Here is a 23,592-nt window from a genome sequence, read left to right as displayed (position 1 = left end):
AAACAGTTATCCGTCTCCTTGGAAACAACTGTGGGGCCCAGTTTACTGAGGAATCTTTGAACGAGAAGGACTGTGTCAGAGACGACGACAAACAAGATGGCGGCGGAAGTGGCAGGTTAGTGTTTTTTCATGAAGACTACCAAGTCCCTTAAACATACTCCAGATATATTCACAATGTGTGCTTTGTGCATTATTAATGTACAGTTATTTTATTTGGGAACGGCTTGGGGCGCGGCTCTCTGCTAGTAAATCATGAGTGGTCAAGTTGAAAAACAAAAGATATTTCGTGTTTCGAAGGTTAATTGGCAGTGTAAAGATCACAATTGTAAAGAGAGCTGTTCATATTTAATGCCAAAAGGGATTGAAAAGCGTATTGTAATGATCGGTTTTTGACATTTTGTCTTTGTACCGTTTACTTTTGACGTGTTTTCTGAATTCTTTAGCTGTAGCTTTCGTGCTTTAGCAAGGATCAAATTGGTCGTGACGCATTTCCGAATTTCGTTCTATCAGCGGCGAATTGGAAAATTACAAGGTCACTTAGAACTACAAATTTCTTCATTCGAGAAGCAACATCGAAGAAGTACGTCGCTATAAAACTCGGAATAAAATGCTAGATTTTCGCCTTAAAGATCGTGTTACCATTTGCGAGAAAGCGCGCGTTTTAAAATTTTATAATTTATAATTCGATAGGACGGCTTTAGAATGTTTCTAATGTGCACGGATAAATTTATTTCAGCAATTTCAAGGGGAGAAATTCGCTAGGAGATAACGAAATTAGGTGAGATGTAGCGCATTGCCTCGACAGAGAATTAACCAGGGGAACTTCGCACGCAATTGGAGAGTTTTGCACTATGTCTGGAGATTTACAAGCAACAATCGAGTTTGCAGTGGAATTTTCGACGTTCCATAATGTCGATCTCTTTCAGCGCGGGTAGGTAACATTTTAAAATGTTTAATTGTCATTAACAGCTGATACTACTACTGTTATTGCTTATCTTAATTTTCTATTTCATGTGAAGCTTGGGCGGCATGTTGTCTTTCAACAAAATAATAAGAAATTTATGTTCCGTTTAATTACAAAGGGACAGCAAGATATTATTTCTTGTTCACTTGATTTTTCGCATTTTGTAGCGAAATCGTGCTTTCACCAGGCCTTATAAATCAGCTGATCATAATCGTTTGTTATTGAATTCGTGGGAATATTTGGTATTTTAGAATATTTAGTACTGCTGAAGATTATTATTATTGTTATGTAAAATATATAGTGGTGCATTATTTGAACAGTCCTTGTTATGAAGACTTTACATAATTAGTGTTATAGCTAGAATCAGGTACATTTAAATGTATAAAAATTACAGCATGTACATGTACCATTCAGTTTCAAAAGAGACTATAATTTTGGCGATTTTCTTGTGGACGGGGTAGTTTTGGAACAGATTGTTTTTGGAGAGAAATCCTTATTAAAAATATTGGGGTTATATACAGTTTGTTCATTTGGATGACATTTTGATGATAATTAACCAGAAACTTGTGATCCTGCATGTTTTCATTTAGGCAGATCTAGAAATGGGGTTGTAAAATTAGCATTTCTTGGTCTGGTGTTGGTAATATTTTTTGGGGGCCCTGAGTATGTACACTTTTGGGAATGAATGAGTTACTGAGCTCTTGATCTTTTAACTTTCAGGTATTATCAGATCCGCTGTACACTCAAACCTCCTTTAAAGGCTGCAGCATGCACAGAGGCAGAGAAACGACTTGAAGTTGGCTCAGGTAAATTTCTTGTGGTGGAATTTTGTGGGAAAAATGTTTGCAAGCAATATGGCAAGATGAGTTGGATGTTCGGAAAGACACATTGTATTTGCATGCATAATTACAGCAAGGCGCCCAAATGTGTGACCACTTTTATTTATCACATTCTTTCGTGCAGATTTTCCATCGTCAACTGCAAGCTATCCACAGCTTTTGATTGGATTAATCTGCACGAAAGAATGTGAATAAATAAAGTGGTCCACATTTGGGCGCCTTGCTGTAATTGCCATTTGCCTAATACATGTTTGTAGCAGATATGAACCTGGCTTATTGATGTAAACCATGGATACCTTGATTCTCCAGTCAAACCCCTATTAAGTGACCACCTTCACCTGGGAAATAGTAAATGGCCGCTTAACAGAGGTTGGCTGCTTAGTAGTCGTTTATCAGAAATTAGCATAAGGTGTGGTAGAAACACTACCTTTATTGCCAAGAAATCAAAAGGTCATTACTTAGCATAGTGACAGCGACATTATTATATATATATACCATCATTATTATAATGATGTTGATTTTAATTATGAATTTATGATGAATGATTAATAATTACTATTATTATAACATTACACATTAATTGTTTTATTTTAATTTATTATTTGTTGTGGACACTTAAGTTAGTTGTGGACTTTATTATTATTTTATTAGATGCTCAAGGACAAGAATATCAATTTGGAGCAACGATTGCCCCATCTGGAGGGACAGCGATCTCTAAGACATTCCAAATTCTTTACAGAAATGAGGCTATTGTGTTGAATGATTCTTTTGTGTTTCGCCTTCACATGTTGGTTAACAGTGATAAGGTAAAATTTTTATCCTACTGTAGAATAATAAAATCTGTGGCCTAAAGTAAAATTATATAGAATGTGCCAATAGGTTTTCAGCCCAGGGGTCGGGGGGGGGGGGGCTACTTGGGATTTCAAGTGACAGGGATGATGGAATGGGGGCATAAATCAAGACCCACAAAAATCCCTAGGGCCTTCAACAAAAACCAAAAAAAATTCCTAGACCAAAAATAAAGCCCCCCCCCAAATCAACAGCAAAACATGTTTGTTTATACCTTATTCCCAGGACTGTGCAGCCAAGGCACTACCACAAATCTTTAGATTGTTTTTAGTACCCCCAAAATCCCCAATTTAAATATAAAAAAATACTTGCCAAATTGGGTTTGAAATTTAATCCAAAATTTCCAACCCAAAAAAATCCTTTGATCATCCCCGTCACTTGAACTCCTGACTACCCCCCTGGGCTCTCAAACCAATTGTTGTTTCCCTTGAAGGTTCGAAACACTGAAATTCCACTGTATTTATAGTCAGTGTCCTCAATTAGCACAGCTCAGCTATATAATAATTAAGAATAATATATAATAATGTTTTGTTTATTTTTGAGCTTGTTGCTGTGGTGTCTACATTTCTAAGATACCTTTTAAATAATGTAACATTAAAAACGATCATTTGATTATAAAATAATTGACTTGTGAGCATAACCTTCATGGTGACTGTTTTGAAATATAAATTATGGTTGCCAATCAAAACATAAAAAACTTATTAGATAGAGTCCTTAATTGAATTTTTGATAATGAAAAGGTCTTCCCTTTTGTCAAAAAGTGACAAAATTAATTTTTTTCTACTTATCAATTCCTTCATCAGGTTGTCCAGGAAATTGACCAGGCTGATTACCAAATGACGGTAGAACTGTTCTTCTCTGACTCAGACTATGGGTGAGGATTTTGAATTTCTGATTCATGAACTGAAAGCTGCCTCATGGTTTTTTAAGCCTTCAGTTAATTAATTGTCAGTAATTTTAGTCAGAATCCTTGGAATTGACTTTTCTCTGTACAATGAGTACTGCAGATGTGGTGACCTCATTGTTGGTGGTGTGGGTTCTGGAAGAGTTGTGGGTTTCAGCGATCCTTGGGGAAAAATTTGAAAGATCCTTGGGGATCTTTTAGGAACTGCATAAAGGAACTTTCACAATCTTGCAAAGATCCTCAAGATATTTCAAAGAATAGGATACTGGTAAAATCCTCATTGAACATCACTTTAGCTGAAAAAAGTGAAACTTTCTTATGATGTTACATGAAAATTTGAAAGATCCTTGGGGATCTTTTAGGAACTGCATAAAGGAACTTTCACAATCTTGCAAAGATCCTCAAGATATTTCAAAGAATAGGATACTGGTAAAATCCTCATTGAATCATCACTTTAGCTGAAACAAATCGTTGAAAAAACTTTCTTATGATGTTACATGTAAAATTTGAAAGATCCTTGGGGATCTTTTAGAAACTGCATAAAGGAACTTTCACAATCTTGCAAAGATCCTCAAGATATTTCAAAGAATAGGATACTGGTAAAATCCTCATTGAATCATCACTTTAGCTGAACCAAATCGTTGAAAAAACTTTCTTATGATGTTACATGTATTTACTGTTTCAATATGGGTTATAGAGTTGGTGAATGTGAACTGAATTGTAATCTTCTGCTTTTTATTTGTTATTTTCTTGTACAGAATTGACTCTGTGGATTCACTGACAAGTGTAAACACTCAGACAATAAAACTGCACATGTCATGTGTGAAGGGTCTGCATCACCATGTGCCCATCTTGTTTGATTATTATCACTTTGCTGTCATTGACACTACTATTCATGCCACAGTAACAGCACTTGGTCTCCCTGATCAAGTTAAAAGGTAAAATGAAAAGATTTAACATGAATCATTGTAAAAAACTGGTTATAAGTCCACCCCCCCCCCCCCCCCCCCGCCGCTTATTAGCCCCCCTGGTTATAGGCCCATTTACCTGGAAACAAAAAAATTATACATCCCATTATAAGCCCCCCCCTCCCCCAGTGTTAGCCCCCCTCCTGCTTGTTGATAGTACTGAACAGGGCTAAATGTTTCTTTATCATGACTTTTAACCCCTTGCCTACCAGAGCCAAATGCACTAAGCGACCGATGGCCATTTGATTTTTGGATTCTATTGGCTGCATGGTCTTTTCAGTAGAATTGTTGAGCATTAGGAATTATTCTCCCTTTTCCGCTTCTCTTCTTCGGTTGCTCGTCAGCTCCCGGCTCCTGACCATGTGCATTTGGAGGTTCAATTTTCGTCGTCGGGCTTCTTCTTCTCCACCTTCTTCTTCTTTTTGTGCAGCTCTTCATCACTTGGCTTAAATTCGCTGTGACTTATCGCTACAACAGAGTCGCGATCGGCAAGCCGCCGCCATTTTGCCGCCATTTTGTAATTGTCAGAGCAAAAGCAATTTTATTGGGTCAGCGGTGTCTCGTGTGCAGACCTTTCTCAACAACCGGGGATGATTATTCAGGCATCGCAAACAACCAGGCTCTCAGTGACGTCCTTTGATTAGGACGTAATATCGTCCTTGGTCGTTGCGTGACACAGAGGGGACGTATTTGTTGCGTTATTTTTGATCTCAGTATATTTTACCTAGTTAGCTTTTTCTAACTAGTTAATTTTTTATACTAGGTAAATAATAGGGTTAGGGTATGGGTTGGAGTCATATTTTTTAGTGGTTCATCCAACATTTCCTACTTGGCAAAGTGGTAGGGGTTGGACAGCAAATCCAGAGGTCAAGAGTTCAATCCAGTGCAGGTTAGTAAAAAGAAAAAAATAGATGATAGTACTTAGAGGAGGGGGATAATATTAATAGCAGATAGTAAGAGGGGTGTTAGTAAAGATGGGGGGGGGGTATGAGATATCAAGGGAGGGGAGGTGTTCTACTTTTTCTACTTATTAACCTAGAATAAAAAACTAGTTAGAAAAAAAAACTAACTAGTTAAAATAAAAAATTAACTGAGATCAAAAATTAACTGCAACATATACGTCCTTGGTAGGCAAGAGGTTAAACTTACTTATCTTTAATGCGCTATATAAATGCATTATCATTATCATTATTATCATTATCATTAAACCTATTTAGATTTGGCTTGTTTCAAACATTTCTTTATCCTGCTTATAAGCCCCTATCCCCAAGACATAAGCTCCTTCATTTCTAAGCCAACCCAAAACCTCTTTATTCATAGTTGTTTTAGCTCAGGGCTTATAACTGGAATTTTACAGTATTTGTTAATTATTAATACTGACAAAAGGATTTGCATATAAAAGTCCAAAAACCACTTAACATTGTGCAACTGTTCAAGTCAGCTTCTGAGCCACCTTAAAAACCTGAAACTTCATAATGCAGGACAAAAGGAAGATCCAAATGTATTCAAAGCGGGGGAGATCAGGAAAGATGTGATGATCTCGCTTTAAAAGTGGGGGGGGGGGCGGGGGGAGGGGGCAAAAAGTTTAAATTTATGTTGACAAAGAAAGGGAAGCCCTCAGGAACCGCTCCTCTAGATCCACCACTGAATTAAGAATTCTAACAAACTTATGGTTAATTTTAAATGCTAATAAAACAAATAAAATTATTTGATTTGTATGCATTATGTGATGCGCTTTCTGTCCTGTGTTTAGTATTGTCAGACCTGTGAAGAACAGCTGGCTTGGCAAACAACCATCCAATCAACGCATGTCAACACCAACTTTTTATGTTGTGCTGTTCAGTAACAAAGCTTTAGCCCCTCAGGTATGAAGAATATATTTTTTGTACGTTGTAATAACTAGTTATTAAATGGTTCTCTCTGTTTGGGCTAGAATAAACAGCTCCTTAACTTTAGTGACCAAGAATTCACAACCTTTAAATACTTTTAAGTAAGATATTATTAATATTTTTTATTGATGTTGTTCTTTTTCCAGAGTTCCAAGACTTCTCTTGTTGAAAAGCAGTTACAGTTTGCATATGACACACACAGGTATAACACGATTTTGATGCAGTAATCATGATAATTATTCAATAATAAAAGTAAAAAGTCGCTTACCATAATATTATCAGTTCTGGAAATAGCTTATCACTTCAAATTATGACTTCCTTGCAATATATCAATATTACAGCTGTATAAAGAGAAGTCAGTATTGAATATTGGAAACCCCAAATAAAAAAACGAGCGTTCTGATTGGAAATTAAAGAGTTTTTAAGACCTTTCTTACAGTTACTGTCGTGTACATCATCTCGATTTTATATTTTAGGTTAGTTGCATGCTTCTGATCAATAAACTCAGTCTTTAATTTTTTTTGGAAACCAGGGCATTATGCAGTACTCTGTTGTCTGCTCAAATAAATCTGCTGGCTTATTTCCAATGCTTGACCGAGCTTCTTCCAGAAAATCAGAGGATGGATGTTGGTAAGATGTATCAAATATAAAATTTCTGGTTGATTTGAACAGACATATGGAATACCAGACTAGCTTGCAGCCGAGAATTTGGCAGCCGACATGAACTTTTAAAGTGCCACTATGATCAAATTAATTGATTTTCATTTTTTTACATTGTCATGAACAATTAGACTTTCTTACTCACCTTGCCAAATTTCAATCTACTATGAACATCAGAATTCGTTTTATTATAATATTTATTCCAGAGAATTTACGGCCGACATTAATCAACCTTGTTCCAAGGACTTGGTTGCGAATAGGGAGAAAATGACGTCAAAGGCTCAAAAATACCTTACGGGTTGAAATTATAATAACAATCAGCATAGAAAATTGCACGAAAAACAAGTCCAAAGTTGTTGTTGCTTTTCGCGTGATTTTCAATACATATTGTTATTATAATTTCAACCCGTGAGGTATTTTGGAGCCTTTGACATCATTTTCTCCCTATTCGCAACCAAGCCTTGGAACAAGGTCGTTTACTGGCAGCCGTAAATTATTGGAAATAAACGTTAAAATAAAACAACTTCTGATGTTTGTAATGAATTGAAAATTGGCTGGATGAGTATAAAACGTCTTATTGTACACGAAAATGTAAAAAAATGGAAATCAAAAATTTGATCATAGTGGCACTTTTAAGTAAAGTCCTCCCTCATGCAACATGACTTCTGTACTCATACTTTTCCTCATTAAGGGCATTCTCTCTGCTCGGCTCTTGTGCTCGAGGCTCCACTATCTTTCCAGGCACCTTCCCCAAGCTCATCTATTGTTGATGAGTTTAAATGGAAGACAACATTCTATATAAAGATATGCTTACAGTTGGTTGCGTTGTCATGTGTCCACAGACATAATACTACCACAGGGCTCGAGACTAACGGTAGCCAACTAGCCAAAGGCTACTAAAAATTGCAGTTTTGGCTAGTAGGGTTTGGCCTTTCACTAGCCAAGATGGCTAGTGAAAAAATCAGGCATTAGTCGCAAGAAACCGTATTTATTAAAATTGACTCTCAGAGAATATAACTAAGTAAACTGTTGACATTATAGAATGCGAAGCTTTAAACAATCTAGTTGACAAAAACGCATGTACATGTACAATTTCTATAGTAAAGAACAAAGCCCAATTTTGTAACGAAAAAAAAAAACATGAAGATTTAAGGAACATTTTACGGCTCAAGGTTTAAACATTATCGCACATTGTTTTCAACGCCCCCCCCCCCTTAAAAGAAGCACTTTGCTTAAAAATTGTGGCTAGTAGAAAATAAGTTTTGGCTAGTGAAATCAAAGCTGTCACTAGCCACTTGGCTAGTTGCAGTCTCGGCCCTGCTACCAAGTCCCGAGGTTCGCAATGCATGCAAAAGGCTACAGCTACATACATGTAGCCTTCTGCATGCATTGTGGACTAATAGTATAAGATTCTAATAACGGAGGCTTTCTTATACATTTAGAATAAAAATCAGCGAAAAAAATGACGTTTCGAAGAATCGCGTTCATCAATCAATTCGTCAGATTCTGATGAGTTCATTAATATGGTGCGGTGAAAATCTTATTGCATAAAAAAGACATACAAACTAAAATGTGAATGTATAGAGTGTAAACGACGCTGACTCCATTAACAAACTATTTACAACACTTAACAATTCACATTTCTAGTCTTTATTATCAACGAGATTTTCACACCACTTTATATATTGAACTCATCAGAATCTACTTTTAATGATAATGATGAACAATAAACGTCATTTATTTCGTGATTTTATTCTTAATATATAAGGTAATATTTATTGTATAATATGTACATGATTCCTTTGGCATTTGAAAGGTTAAATGGTCACTATCTGATACTTAGGGACAGACTTAAAAACAGACTTTCAGAGGCTTACTTGTGTAAAAACCAGAATGTACTAATAAGTATTCAAGATTATCAAATACCTTCAAAGAACTAAGTACCTTAGTAAACCTCAAAATATTTTCTGCTCCTCAGGTATGGTAGACTTTGGTGAAAAGCTGGATGTGCTCTGCAGTGCAGTAGAGGTGCGTAAACTTGTTGTTTCTCTCAGTAGATAACGTGGTTCCTAAGTTCCTTAGTATAGCTAATCCACACTATAATCTTAGAAACAGTAATCACTTTGTATTACTGAGATTCAACATGGACACTGGCAGAAACTCCTTACGATATAGAGGTCCTCTTCGTGGGACCTCATTCCAACCTCACTCAGGTCCCCGTCCCTAAAACTTTGAAGCTCTAAAACAGCGCCGCCACAAGAACACTATCAAGAACATAAGCTTTCGGGAAGCTTGCATGATCGCAAATAAAAATCAAGATTACACAATAATAAAGTAGTTTTAATTATATCCGTCAATATTTCTTTAATTATATTTATTATATTTATATTTATACCTCTTCAGTTTTTTATCATTTCTAACTTTATACTTTTTACAATTTTTATATAACTATTTTAATTAGATTAATGTAGGTCCACATCAGCCTCTGGCTGCCTGTAGTTTTTAACCTATTTCAAATAAAGTATGTATGTATGTATGTATGTATGTATGTATGTATGTATGTATGTATGGCCATTGCAATAAGAGTTTTGTTCTACTGTTTTGCTTGTTTGTCCAGAACGTGCATTATTAATTTATTTATATATTGTGATATACTTTTGGTAGGCTACAGTTGGTTGCGAGGAAACATTTTCTCAAGTTTGCAGTGACCTAAACAACCTTAGTTCAGAGGTGAGGAAAGTGCTGTCTTAGCGTGATTTTGTTAGCCCCAAAACAAACCTTAGATCGTGAGAAAACTATTAATAGTGATTACATAATACTTGCATTTTGGTAAAAAAATACTTTACAAATGCCAAGTCGAACATGTTTTGAAGTGCAGAAAAGTGGATATGGGAAATCGTGAAAAAGTAATGTAGTGATTCTGTTGCTTTCAAATCAATCGCAAATTAGCGCCCCCGGGGGAGAGAATGAGAGGCGGCTGTATTCGCAGGCTAATCGCAAATTACTCATACAATTTTGATTCCTGACTATTAAGTTCAGGAAATACGTAAGTTAGAGTTTTGAATTCCATCACAGCTGGGGATCCTTTGATGAATTAATTCTGCCGCAAGTTCGATTGCGGTAGAATGTAACAAAACTCACTTTTAACTTTGTCTTACTGTTAAAATGTCTACTGTTACATTAATACAGATTTCCTTAGTGTGGTCGCAGTTCCTGGAATTCTTCAGCCTCAACAAAGCTATTTTACCATTTCTGAGAAAAGAGCACCACAACCAAAGGGTAAGAAAGGCTCTTTTACTACTAGGGGAGGAGTGGGGAGGGTATGCTAATCATACATACAGTACAGGATACCAAAGCAGGGTATACCTCCACCGCGGTCAAACGACAAGGAAAATATGCAAAAAATAAGAAAAGTACTGCAAAGATAACGTTTTAATTTTTACAGTGCAAAGTTCGATACATAACCGGTATCCTAAGAGTTTACTAAGTTTTTTGGAGCTTTACTAAAAAAGTTCTACGTATTTGAAAATAGCGATATGCGGACTTGTCGGCGCCATTTGTCAAAGCACTTTGGTTCGGATGCGGAACATTTAAAAAGTAAAAACACTCGTTTACCTGAGGAAATGGGATTATGCTTACACTCAGCAACTATTTTTATCTATCCTTGCTCATACTAACACTTCAATACGAACAATAAACGCCGAAATGGAAAGAAAAGCTGCCTGAGACATTTGACCGCGGTGAAGGGTATACCATGAATATTAGGTAACAGCAAGGGGACTAGAGCTGACAAAGAAGTAAATGTACCCCAATTATACCCCCCCCCCCCGGAAAGGTACAAGGAACAGTATACAATTCAACCCAACATAATTGCACCCCCTCCCCCAGCTTGCAAAGAAGTTAGTGTCCAACACTATTAGATAGGGATCATAAGTATCATGCTCATGATAATTGTTATGGGCTAGTAAAATGACCTTTAGGTTAATACATCCTGGCCACAAGGGCAAGCTGGAAAATTCAGTTCCTTTGCACCTTGCTTCCCCCCCCTCCCTGACTAGAAGAGCCGTTTGATATAACACATGTACCCTCTTTGATATGTTGTTATTTAGAGAAACTAGAAAAAAATAAAAGTTTGAAAATGTTCTATAACTCAGATATCATTCTGTTTAATTTTTTACTTATTGTTTCCATTACAATTCAGTTTTTAATAATTATGCACTTTTCACTCATTAATCTTTTCATAGATTTGTCATTTTTCGGAAGCGTTTTTCATCAAGGAGTATCCATGGAATGAACTTCAAAGCACACAAGATCAATTGTAAGTAGACAGGAATTAATACTCCTTTTTGATAAACGATATCTCCTTATTGCTGTTCTAAGACTGTAATATGACATTTATCGAAAAGAGCTGAGATTAAATCTTAAGATTTTTCTTAAATTTTCGCCACTGCTAGTTTACGAGTTACTTATGTCAGACATGTAAAAAAATTGGGGGTCACCGAATTCGTTTCCGAGATACGATATCTGAAAGAAGGCGGTCATTTGGATAAATTTGACTTCGTCACTCGATATGACCTCACCGGCTTCTGGCGACAAAATAATTCAAATGAATTGACGCAAGGCAACTTCCTTTGTCCGAGTTTATTTGAGTGGGTCTATTGAATAAATATATTTCACTTTTATAGTCCCTTAGGGTAAATTTTGTCTTTAGCAATTGCATTTGCAAACGTTCAAAACAGCAAAATGTGACTGAATCTGTCGCGCGCGGGAAAAGAAAATGAAAAAATATAAAACTTCTTACATTCAAATTTGGCTCATTCCGGCTCAACTTTCAAAAGTGACTCGGACTGACCTTGCAATCGAACATTTTATGAGGCTATGGGTCATGTGATAGATATCACTGTTATCTACTGCACTAATTTCCTTCAGGTTTCAACATCATCAGAGCCTGGCTCAGAGCGTCAAGGGATCTCGTTACTATCAGACCATTCCCCCTGTGCAAGTGGAGTGTCCCCTGTTAGATGGAGATCCTACTTCTATTCCAATCATATTCGAAGACAAGTACAGTTTCTCGGAACCCAGAGAGCCAGGTACTTAGTGCAAACCTCTCTGTTGTGGGTATTTTGGTCATCAAACTTGGTGAAAGTAAGAAAAAAGGACTTGTTTTGGGACCGTTGATTTTTAAATTATTAAACTCGGGCTTAGTAAGAACATTTGCACAGTAATTGTTTATTAAGCATCAGTTGTTTTAATTCATTTGTCAGATCTTCCTAGAGACTCGGAGTTAGATGACATACTTTTCACAGTGGATTCAGACGAAGTCGATAGCGCCATGGATGAAAGTTATCTCGTTATTAACGGTAAAGGTAAATGTTTCCAAGTGGACAAGCTGCCCAGCGAGCGCCCCTTGCGAAATCTGAGGAGAACTTAGAAATAGACTAAGTTCTTGTAGGACTTAACACTATTCAGAGCAGTGCACAATCAAAACCTGCCCTTGGAGGGTGGGGGAATTTTGAAAAGCCTGTAAGGTTAAAAGATCTGTAGTCTAGCGTACAGAATACAGTACAACGTGGAAAAATGTCTAAAGAATTTTGTACTCATCCTTCCGCTGACTCACTTTTAAAATGTAAAGAATCATCGCTTAAATGCCTTTCCTGGAAATGATTTATTTTTGAGCGGTTTTCCAGTTTGTAACGAGTACCGTAAAAGTTGTCACTGTAGCAAATCGCAACAAACGCAAGTACCCAAACAACCAATCAGAACAGTTAAAAACATGCAAAGGTAACGGTTACCAAGTGCGGGAAAACATGCAACCCTTGCCAAGCGCGGGAAAACGTGCGAAGCGTTGCCCTTTCGGTTTGTTTCTGTGCCTATTTGGTTAAAAAATCAACACGTTCGCTCTGATTGGTTAGAACACTTTGCATGAGTTCTTTTTAAACCAACTAGAGAGCAGCAAATGCGAACGGTTTTTTTTCTTCTAGGCGATGGCAAACGAGAACACATTGTGGCGGACACAATGTTGCTGTTAATGTTTTCTTGGGTGGGCAAACGGGAAATCATTTGTCGCTGACAAAAAATGTTTTTGAAAGAAATCATAAACATTTTTTGTCTCGGACACAAATTTTGTTACCTCAACAAATGTTGTGCGCGCGGGAAAAAAAACATTGTGTCCCCAACATTGTGTATTCGTTAGCTACCTCCTTTCAGGTTACTAGGGACGAAATGGGAGGGCGATGAAAGGCGTTTGTTTCTTCAAGCTAACCTTAATCCCTTCTTATTAAAGAAAAATATATTTTCCAATCCATTTAGATTCTGATGAAGCCGACAAGAACGAATCAGCGTCACAAGCAGTGTCGGAAGAGAGTGTCCACGAAACCGAGACACAACACAATCAGGAAAGTGATACAACAACAAAGAAACCTCTTGAGGAAAACGAGCCAACAGATGAGGCAGCCAAGGAAAACAACGAGGCTGCTCTTGATGATATAAACATTGCTATTAATGGTGAGATAGATGATGTTCCAAGTGAAAATTCGTCGCATTTAGTGGAAGATTTACAATCGGCTTTGAGTAATTCGGAGAGCACCCAGCCGTTGCTTCAAGAGGACAGAAAAGCATCTGATAATGAAACAGAGTCTAATGTTAAAGAAGATGTTGAAAATGTTAGAACTAGTGCAGGAAAACCTTCCGAAGTCGACGAGGAACAGAAAGAAGTGAGTTCAGACGATACAGAAGATTCTGATTTTGTTGATGCAGAAGCGATAAATGGCATTGAAATGCTACCTAGTACTGCAGTTGACGATGATGAATCTGACCCTTCTGCTAAAATTGATACTTCTACGGAAAACGCCGCTAAAGAAACTGAAATTCAGGACATCACTGATTCACCACCCGTCCGCAACGATGCTGCGAAAGAATTGGAAAACACTGAAAGCTCAAACGAAGAAAATTCCGAGGAACCCGAATTGCAATTCGCCACCGAAGGGTCACAAGACGAATTGCTTCCCGACCCGGCAGCCGACTCGAGTAGTTACGAAACGCCGAGGTCTTCCGAAGCCTCCCCGAGTACAACTTCGGAAAAGAAATCCAAAGTGGTTACAATGCAACCGAATGTCAATGGAGTTTCGTCTCGTAACTCGGTGACTGATAGCGCACCGATCCCTCCAGCGAGAAAAAATAAAAAGAAGGGAGCTGCAAAGGGACTCTCTTCGGCTTCATTAGGAGGATGTTTTCCCATGGCCTGCGCCGGGAACACTTCTCCTGCGTTTACTCTGTCCCGAGGAGATTCTGTGTACGGTGGGAGCGTGCGATCCAGGTCAGTTGTAACACGGTGTTAGTTATACCGCAAACTCCGAAACCGTTAATGTTACAGTAAAAACCCGCGAGTAAGAACCTAACATTTAAGAACCTGTTAGGCTAAAATTTGCAAATTAGATACCATTTTTATAAGAACCTATTTAGCCTAAAATTTGGAAAAAGGTTCTTAATTTCTAAAATTGATTAAAATTGCTTACTTTTGGGAAAATATGAAATGATTAGTGCCTAATTTTTACATAAACACTACGTGGTATGCAAATTTTATACAAGAAAAAGGCCGAATAGCACAAATGTCTAAAACAACATTGAATTTTTTTTCTTCAAAAATTAAGAACATAGTAAGAACCTAATTTGCCTAAATTTGTGTTAATAACCCCTTATGTAAGAACCTGTTTTGGCTAACAAGAAAAACAATAGGTTCTTACTCGCGGGTTTTTACTGTATTGCATCTTATTTCAATCGTTGTAATGAAATCTTTCAAACTCCTTTTTTAAAGAATACAACACAAATCTAAAGCAACGTTTACACGGGATTGGATCAGAACCGTTCTGAACCGAACCGAACCGAGACTAACAGAAGCCAACTAGCCACGGGCTAGTAGAAATTCAGTTTTGGCTTATAGGTTTTGGAATTTTACTAGCCAAAATGGCTAGTAAAAATGTGAGGTATTTTGGTGGAAAGAAACTGCAAATCGAAATCGACCCTGAAAAAACGGTAGTGACAAGTACACTGTTGACATATTACATATTGAAGAATATGAACAAGCTGGAATTACCAAAGAGTAAATGAATGGTTATTGCTAACTTTTTCACGTCTTTTCTGTGACGAAAGTGACAAGTGACCGAAAACTGTTTTTGCCAATTGGTTAAAATTGGTTTTAGCTAGTAAAATTAAAGCTGTCACTAGCCATTAGACTAGTTAGCAAAAAAGTTAGTCTCGAGGCCTGCAGACCGCAGGCTTCATTGGTCATTTCTGGAAACAGTCCGGTACGGATCTATAAAACTCCGCGTTTAGATCCGGTCCGGACCGGCTCCAGAACGGTCCCGTGTAAACAGAAGCCTATCCGGTCCGATTTTTCATTTGAATCTGTTTGTAAAGGCCGATTTACACGGTACGATTTTGTCGCATGCGACAAGCTTACGATACGCCTACGACAGTCGTTAGCGAGTTGTAGGTTTGATTTACACGACACAATTCGTGTCGTAGGCCTGTCGTAAGCATGTTGCAAGCATGTCGCATGCGACAAAATCGTACCGTGTAAATCGGCCTTAACAGGTCCCGTGTAAACATAGACTAAGGTGCTAGGTGTAAGATCTGTGCGAATGTTAACTTTTGTTGTGGTCTTCGTTAGGTTTGAAATAGCAAAAAGATCAGTGAAACGCAGTTTGAACTATGCCTGTCAACTCTACAGGTGAGTGAAAAAAGTCGTAACTGAAAAACAATAACTGTTCCTGGTTTTGTTATATTTTACGTGCAGTGAAAGAACACAGAGCGTGGTTTGCACATAACCCGCAAACCCAACTAAACTACCGTACTGTCAATCAAACCGAGCACACAAATTCAGTCCCAGGGTCTTCCTTTACCCCACTCTTTGAGAAGATCCTGGGAGCGACTTTGACTTATGAAGTCGGAAGCTTTATGATATGACAGCTAGAACCAGGAGAATCCAAGCACAACCTTTCGAGTACGAAATGCAGAAAGGAGTTGTTTCTGGAACTCTTTTTTTTATCTGCCTATATTCTTAGCTGTATTGACAAAGAGTGTTCATTTGAGTAACAATTTTCTTTGGTTTTCATTGTTAGTGATCGCCGCTTCGAGGGCATTCGCGAGCCTTACTTTAGTGCCCAGCCCCCTGAAACCATACAGACGCACTTGATAGTATGCGTCCACGGCTTGGATGGTAAGCATTTAGTCTGCGAGCTGTAAGTTTTTTATTCAAAAAACAGGACTTGTAGCAATCAGTTTGTGCCGAGTTTTACCTTATTGTCGGAAATTAACGCTCGTGTTAATAAATTGAAGAGAATTGGAGGGAAACTTACTCCTGAATAAACGAAATTAACGCGAAAGAGGAGGTACTTTTTTAAAATGAAGAAAATTAACGCGATTAACACAAGAAAGCGCAGTTTGTGGCAACAACAAGAACAAATTTTATTTTAACATTGAATGTTTTTTGCAAGTCACAAGAAGTTGATGTGTCAGATGTCAAACTGCCCTTCTGAAAACAGGCGTGAACTGGAAATATCGTAAACGATACATCCTTAAATTATGTCTGGACGGGATCCAGAATTTGGGGTAATATTAATTAACGGAAATTAAGGTCGCGGAAATTAACGTTTCACTTAATTAATGTCGCAAAAAATTAACGTCGACAAAAATTAACGCGACTTAAATAAATGCAAATTTTTAAAATTTGCGTTAACTTCATATAATAAGGTATCCTTGATGGACACACAGTTATAATGTTTGATTACAGGAATAGAAATCTTGTTAAGTTTACTGTTGCGAGGGTGAATATGCATGAAAGAAATTTCGACCATACGTTTAACAGCCTTTGTTATCGTTCTTATTCTCGCAAAATTTGGGCATCCAGGGCCACTATGCCAACACGCCATTCGCGGTCGCACTTTTGTAAGTCTTTTGGAACCCAAAATCGACGTTACTTTACAATAGCACTCATGAACTAATGACCGAAGTTCAAGGAAATATAATGCTGTGATTTGTCAAGCAAGTTACGGTCAAATCTCTCCCTACGGACACCTCCCCGGCTTTTGCGGACAGTTCACTTACTCGGAAAGAGACCAAAATTCATGCAAACTCTACCCCTGTAATACGGACACCTCCGTAATATGGACACTCGTTCGTGGCGTGAAAACAGGTTCAGGGAATAATACAGGAAAACTTGCAACCGCGCAAGCCGATTTAAACTCTCCTGACTTCCCTGTATCCAACAGAAGTTCAGTAAACACACAGCTGAAGAAAACATGTAACTGTTTTTAAGAGTCGCCAGTTTAAAGTGTCCCTGTTTTTTTATTTCTGTTTCTCAGGTAACAGCGGTGATCTCCGTCTTGTACGTTGTTATTTAGAGATGGGCCTTCCTTCTACAAGACTGGACTTTCTTATGTCAGAAATCAACCAGGTGAACAAAATGTCGGTAGACTTATACACCAAACTTTCAAGGGGCTATTTCATTGCATTGTATAATAAGGCACTAATGGAAGTGATCGTTGTAGTCAAGTTAAGCTTCCCATTCATTTCCTCCGAAATTATCGTGAAAGATAGATGTATTCTCCTAACTGCTGCTGCACAAAATATATGGGTATCCCTAAGGAGAATTTATTTGTGACAATGGAATTAAACTGTTCACAGCCCTTTTTTCGTATTTTTTATTCGATCGTCGAACGCGAAAAAAGAATCGCGAGAGTGAGCTGGTCGCCAGCGCAACAAGGGAGGCGCGAGGGGGTGAGAGGATCCCCCCCCCACCCCCCTCGTGCTTCGCACTTGCGATTCCCTCGCGTTCTTTTGCGTTGAAAAATAGAGAGGCTGTAAACAGTGTAATGAGCTCAACAACTCGATTCATTAACTTCTAAAGGGGTCCTTTTGTAGCTACAAGCTTGATTCGCCGCCCTTCTCTTGCCTCGTCAAGCAATCTTCCAGGAATGTCTGCGAACGAGTAAATCAGACTAAAAGGTTTCTCGTTTAGCACAAAACGCAAGCGCAGTTTTCCTGGGCCTTTTGCTTGCTCATCTTGTCTTCAATGTCTTTTTTTGTTGTTGTCTTCACAGCCCGACACTTTCGTCACATTCGAAGAAATGACTGAGAAGCTTGTTCAAGAAATAACGCATCACATTGAAGCGTACAATCTCTTTCCCACGAAAATTAGGTTTGTTGCTTGCTTCTTCATCAGTTACCGCCGCTAATTCCATTTTCGTCTAGTTGCATGTTATCTTGAGTACTTCCGGGAGGCTCGGTGGCCTAATAAGTGCACCGGACTCTAGATCGAGCGGTCCAAGTTCGAGCACTGGCCGGTCCAAGTTCGAGCACTGGCCGGGACACTGCGTTGTGTTCTAGGGCAAAACATGTTCCTCTCATAATGCCCCTCTTCACCCAGGTGTATAAATGGGTACCGGCGAATTTAATGCTGGGGGGTAACCCTGTGATGGACTAGCATCCCACCCAGAGGGGATTAGAAATACTCCTAGTCGTTTCATGCTACGGTAACTGGGATAAGTTCCGGCCTGATGGGCCACTAGGCTCGTATGCAGACTTTACCCTTTTGAGTACGTTAGTAAGGTGAAGCATACCCCAAAAGATTGTAAACTTTGTCAGTTAGCGATAAGCGTGTATGTAGTGTTCAACCCTTGGACCCTTACAAGCATGTTGGGCACTTTTTGCACCTTAACACTTATTTTGTTTTATCTCCACAGTTTTGTAGGTCATTCTTTAGGTAACATTATAATCCGGTCCGCTCTCGGCCACCCAGAAATGAGGCCCTTTCTAGACAAGATCCACACATTCCTGTCCCTTTCGGGTCCTCATTTAGGAATGCTGTATCCCACAAGCTCTCTCGTCAGCACCGGTAAGGGCTTTGTTTGAACTTTAACTCACTCAAAACTTTATTAAAAATCCCACACTTTACTTTAGCCGTTAACCTAACAAAGTTTGTCACCGTTTCTTTAAAAGTCAAAGTACATGTTACACTACGGAGCGTTCATCGGAAGTGAACTTTAGAGAGATTAGGCATGACGCTTTTCATTTTGTCGCCTTTTTTATCGAATTAAAAAAAAAATAATCCCACCGAAATATAGAGAAAAAACCGCTTATTCACGACAAGCACAAACTTACTCATTTCCGCGTACAAACGCCAAACGGCAGATGGCCAAAGTAAAATGTTTGCCGTTCGCGAGAAAGACAAACGTCATGCTTGATCTCTCTAATGTAGAATGTTGGTTTCCGGCAGATTTTCGCTGATGTTCCCAAAGAGTCTGTCCAATTAGAAATTACACCAGGTCGCTGAAGTAGTCGAAATTCGCAAGCTCAGTCAATTCTCGGACACGAAATTATTACCGAGAAAGTTCTTGGCCCTCCAAACAATAAATACTTTCAAACTTATGTGGTATCAAGGGAGGATTTCTTTCTGCGTAGCTTGGGCTTTACTTTGCAAACTGCTCAGTTGTAAAAGTTTCTCATGGTATGAATTTATGTGCCTGTTCTTTCTAGGATTGTGGTTTATGCAGAAATGGAAGAAGTCTGATTCGTTGTTACAGTTGTCTCTGCATGATCATGCCGACCCGCGACAGACTTTTATTTATCGACTCAGTCAGTCAGAAGGTGAGAGTACTAGTTTAATGCATGTTCTATCTACTTGACAATGTTGTCGCAGTCCCTGATGGGAGGGAGGTACTCTTTATAGTGGACAATACGGCGAGGCTCCACCCGAAAGAAGTACCTTTTTCAGACTGTAGGTATATAAAAGGATAGGGATTTTAATGTTGTTAGGTATATAAAAGGGCCATTCAAAATATCTTGAACAGATCCATCGAGGTTATTCGAGTGAAATTCAGTTTCCCTTTCTGTGGTATAACAAAGGGTTACCTGGGGGTGGACCCCACCCGTATGACAAAATTTGGAGTACCCCCTCCCCGCCATTTTCATAGTGCCTCCCTTGGGGCTATCGGCAAAGGCAGTCTGTCATCGCATCCAGGGATGGTGGCACTAGCACTACGTGTTGTCGCTTCAAGCTACAGAATTGACTACTTAAAAGAACGTTATCTTTCTAATATCTAAGGGTTTTTTTCAGGTTTACAATATTTCAAGAATATTTTACTGGTCAGTTCAGTGCAGGACCATTACGTACCATATCACTCGGCCAGGATAGAGACTTGCCGAACAGCCTTGAGAGATAACTCTGAAATAGGTCAGTAGACAAATAATTGGCTAATTTCGATATATTAAAAGTCTAACTTGGTTGCTAGGCTCTGGAGAATAAAACAAAAGAAATCACATCGAGGTGGCAGAATAAAAAAAACAATTTCTTTTGTTTTATTCACCAAAGCCTATCGTTTCTAAAGAAGGCTGTTGATCAGGGTTGGGGGGGGGGGGGGGGGGGGGGGCACTCTCACATATGAGCTATATAGGTATGTGTCGCTGTGAAGGGTATGGTTTTCAAGCAGATTGGTCTGGGATAGGGTATAAAAAGTCCAGAATAGGGATATAAACTCGGAAGAGATAGAGGCTTTCCTAAACGTAAATAAAATCATCGCGGCATTGTTATTGACTGATGGTTTTCCATTAAAAACACTGATAGTGATACAGCTCTGTGATAGGGTAGTGATTTTTGGTGTCTAGTCTAGTATAGGGTTGCAAAATCAGCCGAACATGGTTTGGTATATGGTAAGTCCCAGCGGCACACCCCACCCAAAAATATACAGAGTGCCCCCCCCCCCCCCCTCTCCGAGGGGATCGGCGGTTTTTATGGGTTTTCAGTTCCACAAAACTTTAAGCGAGGTGAAACCAAGATTCCTTCGAAACCTCCTCATCTGGGTTGGGTGGGTCAGTCCGCCGCTGGATTCCGGTCGTAACAAGGTGCTTGTTTATTAACACAAGGTAAAAAGGAATGACATGCAACGTTACGTTCTCCTTGTAGTAGGTTGTAATAACATCCATGCAGTGCACCACTGATGCTAACATCACGGCATTTATTTTCTTTCCCAGCTGTTGCTTACAGAGAAATGATTGACAACTTACTCAGACCACTAGAAGACAGAAAAGACATGAACCTAATCCGCTACAGCGTCTACCACAATCTTCCAAGTTCGGCAAATTCGTTCATCGGCAGAGCCGCGCATATAGCCATGTTGGATTCTGAACTTTTTATCGAGAAACTGCTCTCAGTTTCGGCATTAGATTACTTTAGATAGGTATACGCTTTTAACAATACTAAAACAAGGGCAGTTTTGAGGCCGCAGTATAACCTTTCGTCTTCTCCGGCAAGAAAATAGCCTTTTCAAATCGAGCGTTCTCGTGTTCGCATTTTTTGTCATGAATTTTTTCAGGGGACTTTTTAACAACAATCGTGGACTCGGTCAATGCTAGAAACGATCTGTTGAAAATACATGTGTGTGGCTTCTATTGAAAACGCGAAATCAATAAAAGCCAGTGTTTCATTGGTATTTTTAACGGCAGAGGGCTTGAGCTCGTTCAGGCAGTACTTCGAAAAGCATCTGATGAGATTTCGATTGTCATTATCCAATCAGAAAGAGACCGAGCGCTCTCCGATAGTTTCGTCGTCAGCTTGTCTGGACGTCGGCTCTCGGCGATTACGTTAGAGTATTTTGGCGCCAAAACTGCCCTTGTTCCTTTGACTTAATTAAAGCTTTTAACCGTGTCTTAGGGCCTGTTTATATGGAGGAGAGTTGTCCCTGGTAGAAGGGTTACCCTCTCCCCCGAGCCATCTTTTGCATAGCGATTAAATGAGAAAGTTGTCCTTGTTGACCAAGCCAAAACTTGGTTCTCTCGGTTCAAAAGACTGGCGAGAGTTGTTTTAAAACATTTATTATGGCTGCCTTTTCTAAAATCAGGAACGCTGAAATATCGACCGAGACCATTTTTTGGACAAATCTACCGCCGACTTCGATTTCAATTTATCTGCAATTTTGTTTTGGGGTTATATAGCGTTTGCGCATGCTCCGTATGTGTCAACTTGTCCCTGGTAGGCGAGGCAAAAATAACCAAACTGTTTATATGGAGAAAAGTTGGCTCGCTCCCCAGGGTCACCCTACCTTCAAAGCGAGTGACCTTCCACCCAGGGTCACCCTGCCCCCCGAGCCAACTTTGCAATTTCTCATGTAAACGGTTCGCAGCTATTTATAAAGAAACGTATGAAAAGCTCTCTCGCTCGGGGTGGCTCGGTATGGAGAGTAACCCTCTTACCAGGGACAACTCTCCCTGAGTCTCCTCCATAAAAACAGGCCCGTTATGTGTGCAGGGGATTTTTTACGTTATGTTCTAAAAAAATCATATCATACGCATAATTCTAGTGATAAAAATAATTCTCCTGGAGGGATGATTAAAGCGTTTGGTACAATATATGTTAATCCATAATAGGCTATTATAAAAATTTTGGTTGTTTATATAGGAAGTACATGATTGTATGATTTGTACAAACAGAAAGTCATCAATCATGTCTAAAGATAATTGAGGGCTGTTAGGTCATGAAAATCAATTGCGAGTTCTTTGTTGCTCATTTTGTGGGCTTCGTCTAAAAATGCTTTCCAGTGCACCAAACAAAAAGTCGCATTTTGCTGCCAGTAGTTAATTGTAAAAGAAGAAAGCCAATCAAGTTCGAGAGAATATCGATATTACTACAGTAAAAGCCCGCGAGTAAGAACCTGTTAGGCTAAAATTTGACAGTTATACACCCTCTGTATAAGAACCTCATACCTAAAATTTTGGAAATAGGTTCTTATTTTCTAAAATTGATTTAAAATGTTTACTTTTAGGGAAATAAGATTAGTTGACATTCTGAATCCTCTTTGGAGACACCTAGGAGCCTTATCACTCCAGGTGCAGTGTAAATACCAATGTTGAAAATCATAAAATATTATTGATAAAACCACACAAACATAAATAAAATGGTATGCAAATTTCATTATAAGGAAAAGGCTGAATACCACTAAAAATTCTATTAGCAACAATGTAAATTTTTCTTCAGAAAATAAGAACCTAAATAGCCTAAATTTTTGCTGATTACCATTTATCTAAGAACCTGTTTAGGCTAACTTCGGAAAATGCAGGTTCTTTCTCGCGGGATTTTACTGTATCGAAGTACACCTCTTTGTAGATGTCCTTTTCCGTCATTGAAAAGTTCCAAAAGTTAATGACGTTTCATTTCAATGTCACGTGCTGTGTTTTCCCGTGCTTGCAGTCGGCTGCATGGTTTTTCCGTGTACATGTTTTCCCGCGCTTGTTACTGGTTACATGTTAAGTTAGCGAGCTCTGATTGGTTTATTCGACTTTCGCTCATTACGCTATTTGTGGGAGTGGAGATCACCTTTATGAAGACTGATGTTTCAGGGAGCAGACCTGAGAAAAAGCACTTATGTCAAAGAAATATTAAGGATACTGCCAAACTGATCGCAAATGCTATTGTAAGGAAACTCGATTTTGGTCGCTGTGAAGAATTTTGAAATGAGTCGTGTTAAGA

The 23,592-nt window shown here is 38.7% G+C and overlaps 1 protein-coding gene across 2 annotated transcripts; it reads left to right on the top strand.

Annotated features, from left to right (window-relative positions):
• Window positions 1-72: 72 nt before the first annotated feature.
• LOC144645279 (protein FAM135A-like) lies at window positions 73-21,344 on the top strand. 2 transcript variants are annotated; one of them, XM_078504795.1, is made up of 24 exons: window positions 73-115; window positions 737-931; window positions 1,685-1,770; window positions 2,455-2,609; window positions 3,456-3,526; window positions 4,315-4,494; window positions 6,278-6,389; window positions 6,560-6,615; window positions 6,946-7,043; window positions 9,052-9,101; window positions 9,738-9,803; window positions 10,263-10,352; window positions 11,318-11,391; window positions 12,003-12,163; window positions 12,338-12,433; window positions 13,383-14,388; window positions 15,742-15,801; window positions 16,193-16,290; window positions 17,435-17,526; window positions 18,173-18,270; window positions 18,815-18,966; window positions 19,608-19,718; window positions 20,188-20,304; window positions 21,102-21,344. In XM_078504795.1, exons 2-24 carry the CDS (start codon window positions 852-854, stop codon window positions 21,305-21,307), a joined length of 3,315 nt encoding a protein of 1,104 aa, XP_078360921.1. In that variant the 5' UTR covers window positions 73-115; window positions 737-851; the 3' UTR covers window positions 21,308-21,344. The 2 variants fall into 2 exon arrangements, with proteins under 2 accessions (XP_078360921.1, XP_078360920.1); XM_078504794.1 differs by having other exon boundaries at window positions 12,338-12,439.
• Window positions 21,345-23,592: the final 2,248 nt, after the last annotated feature.

This window comes from Oculina patagonica, chromosome 3 (assembly GCF_052425735.1).
Source record: "Oculina patagonica isolate OP01 chromosome 3, crgOcupat, whole genome shotgun sequence".
Taxonomy (NCBI): domain Eukaryota; kingdom Metazoa; phylum Cnidaria; class Anthozoa; order Scleractinia; family Oculinidae; genus Oculina; species Oculina patagonica.
Note: the sequence above shows the minus strand (reverse complement) of the source record. Positions and strands in the feature narration are given on the sequence as shown.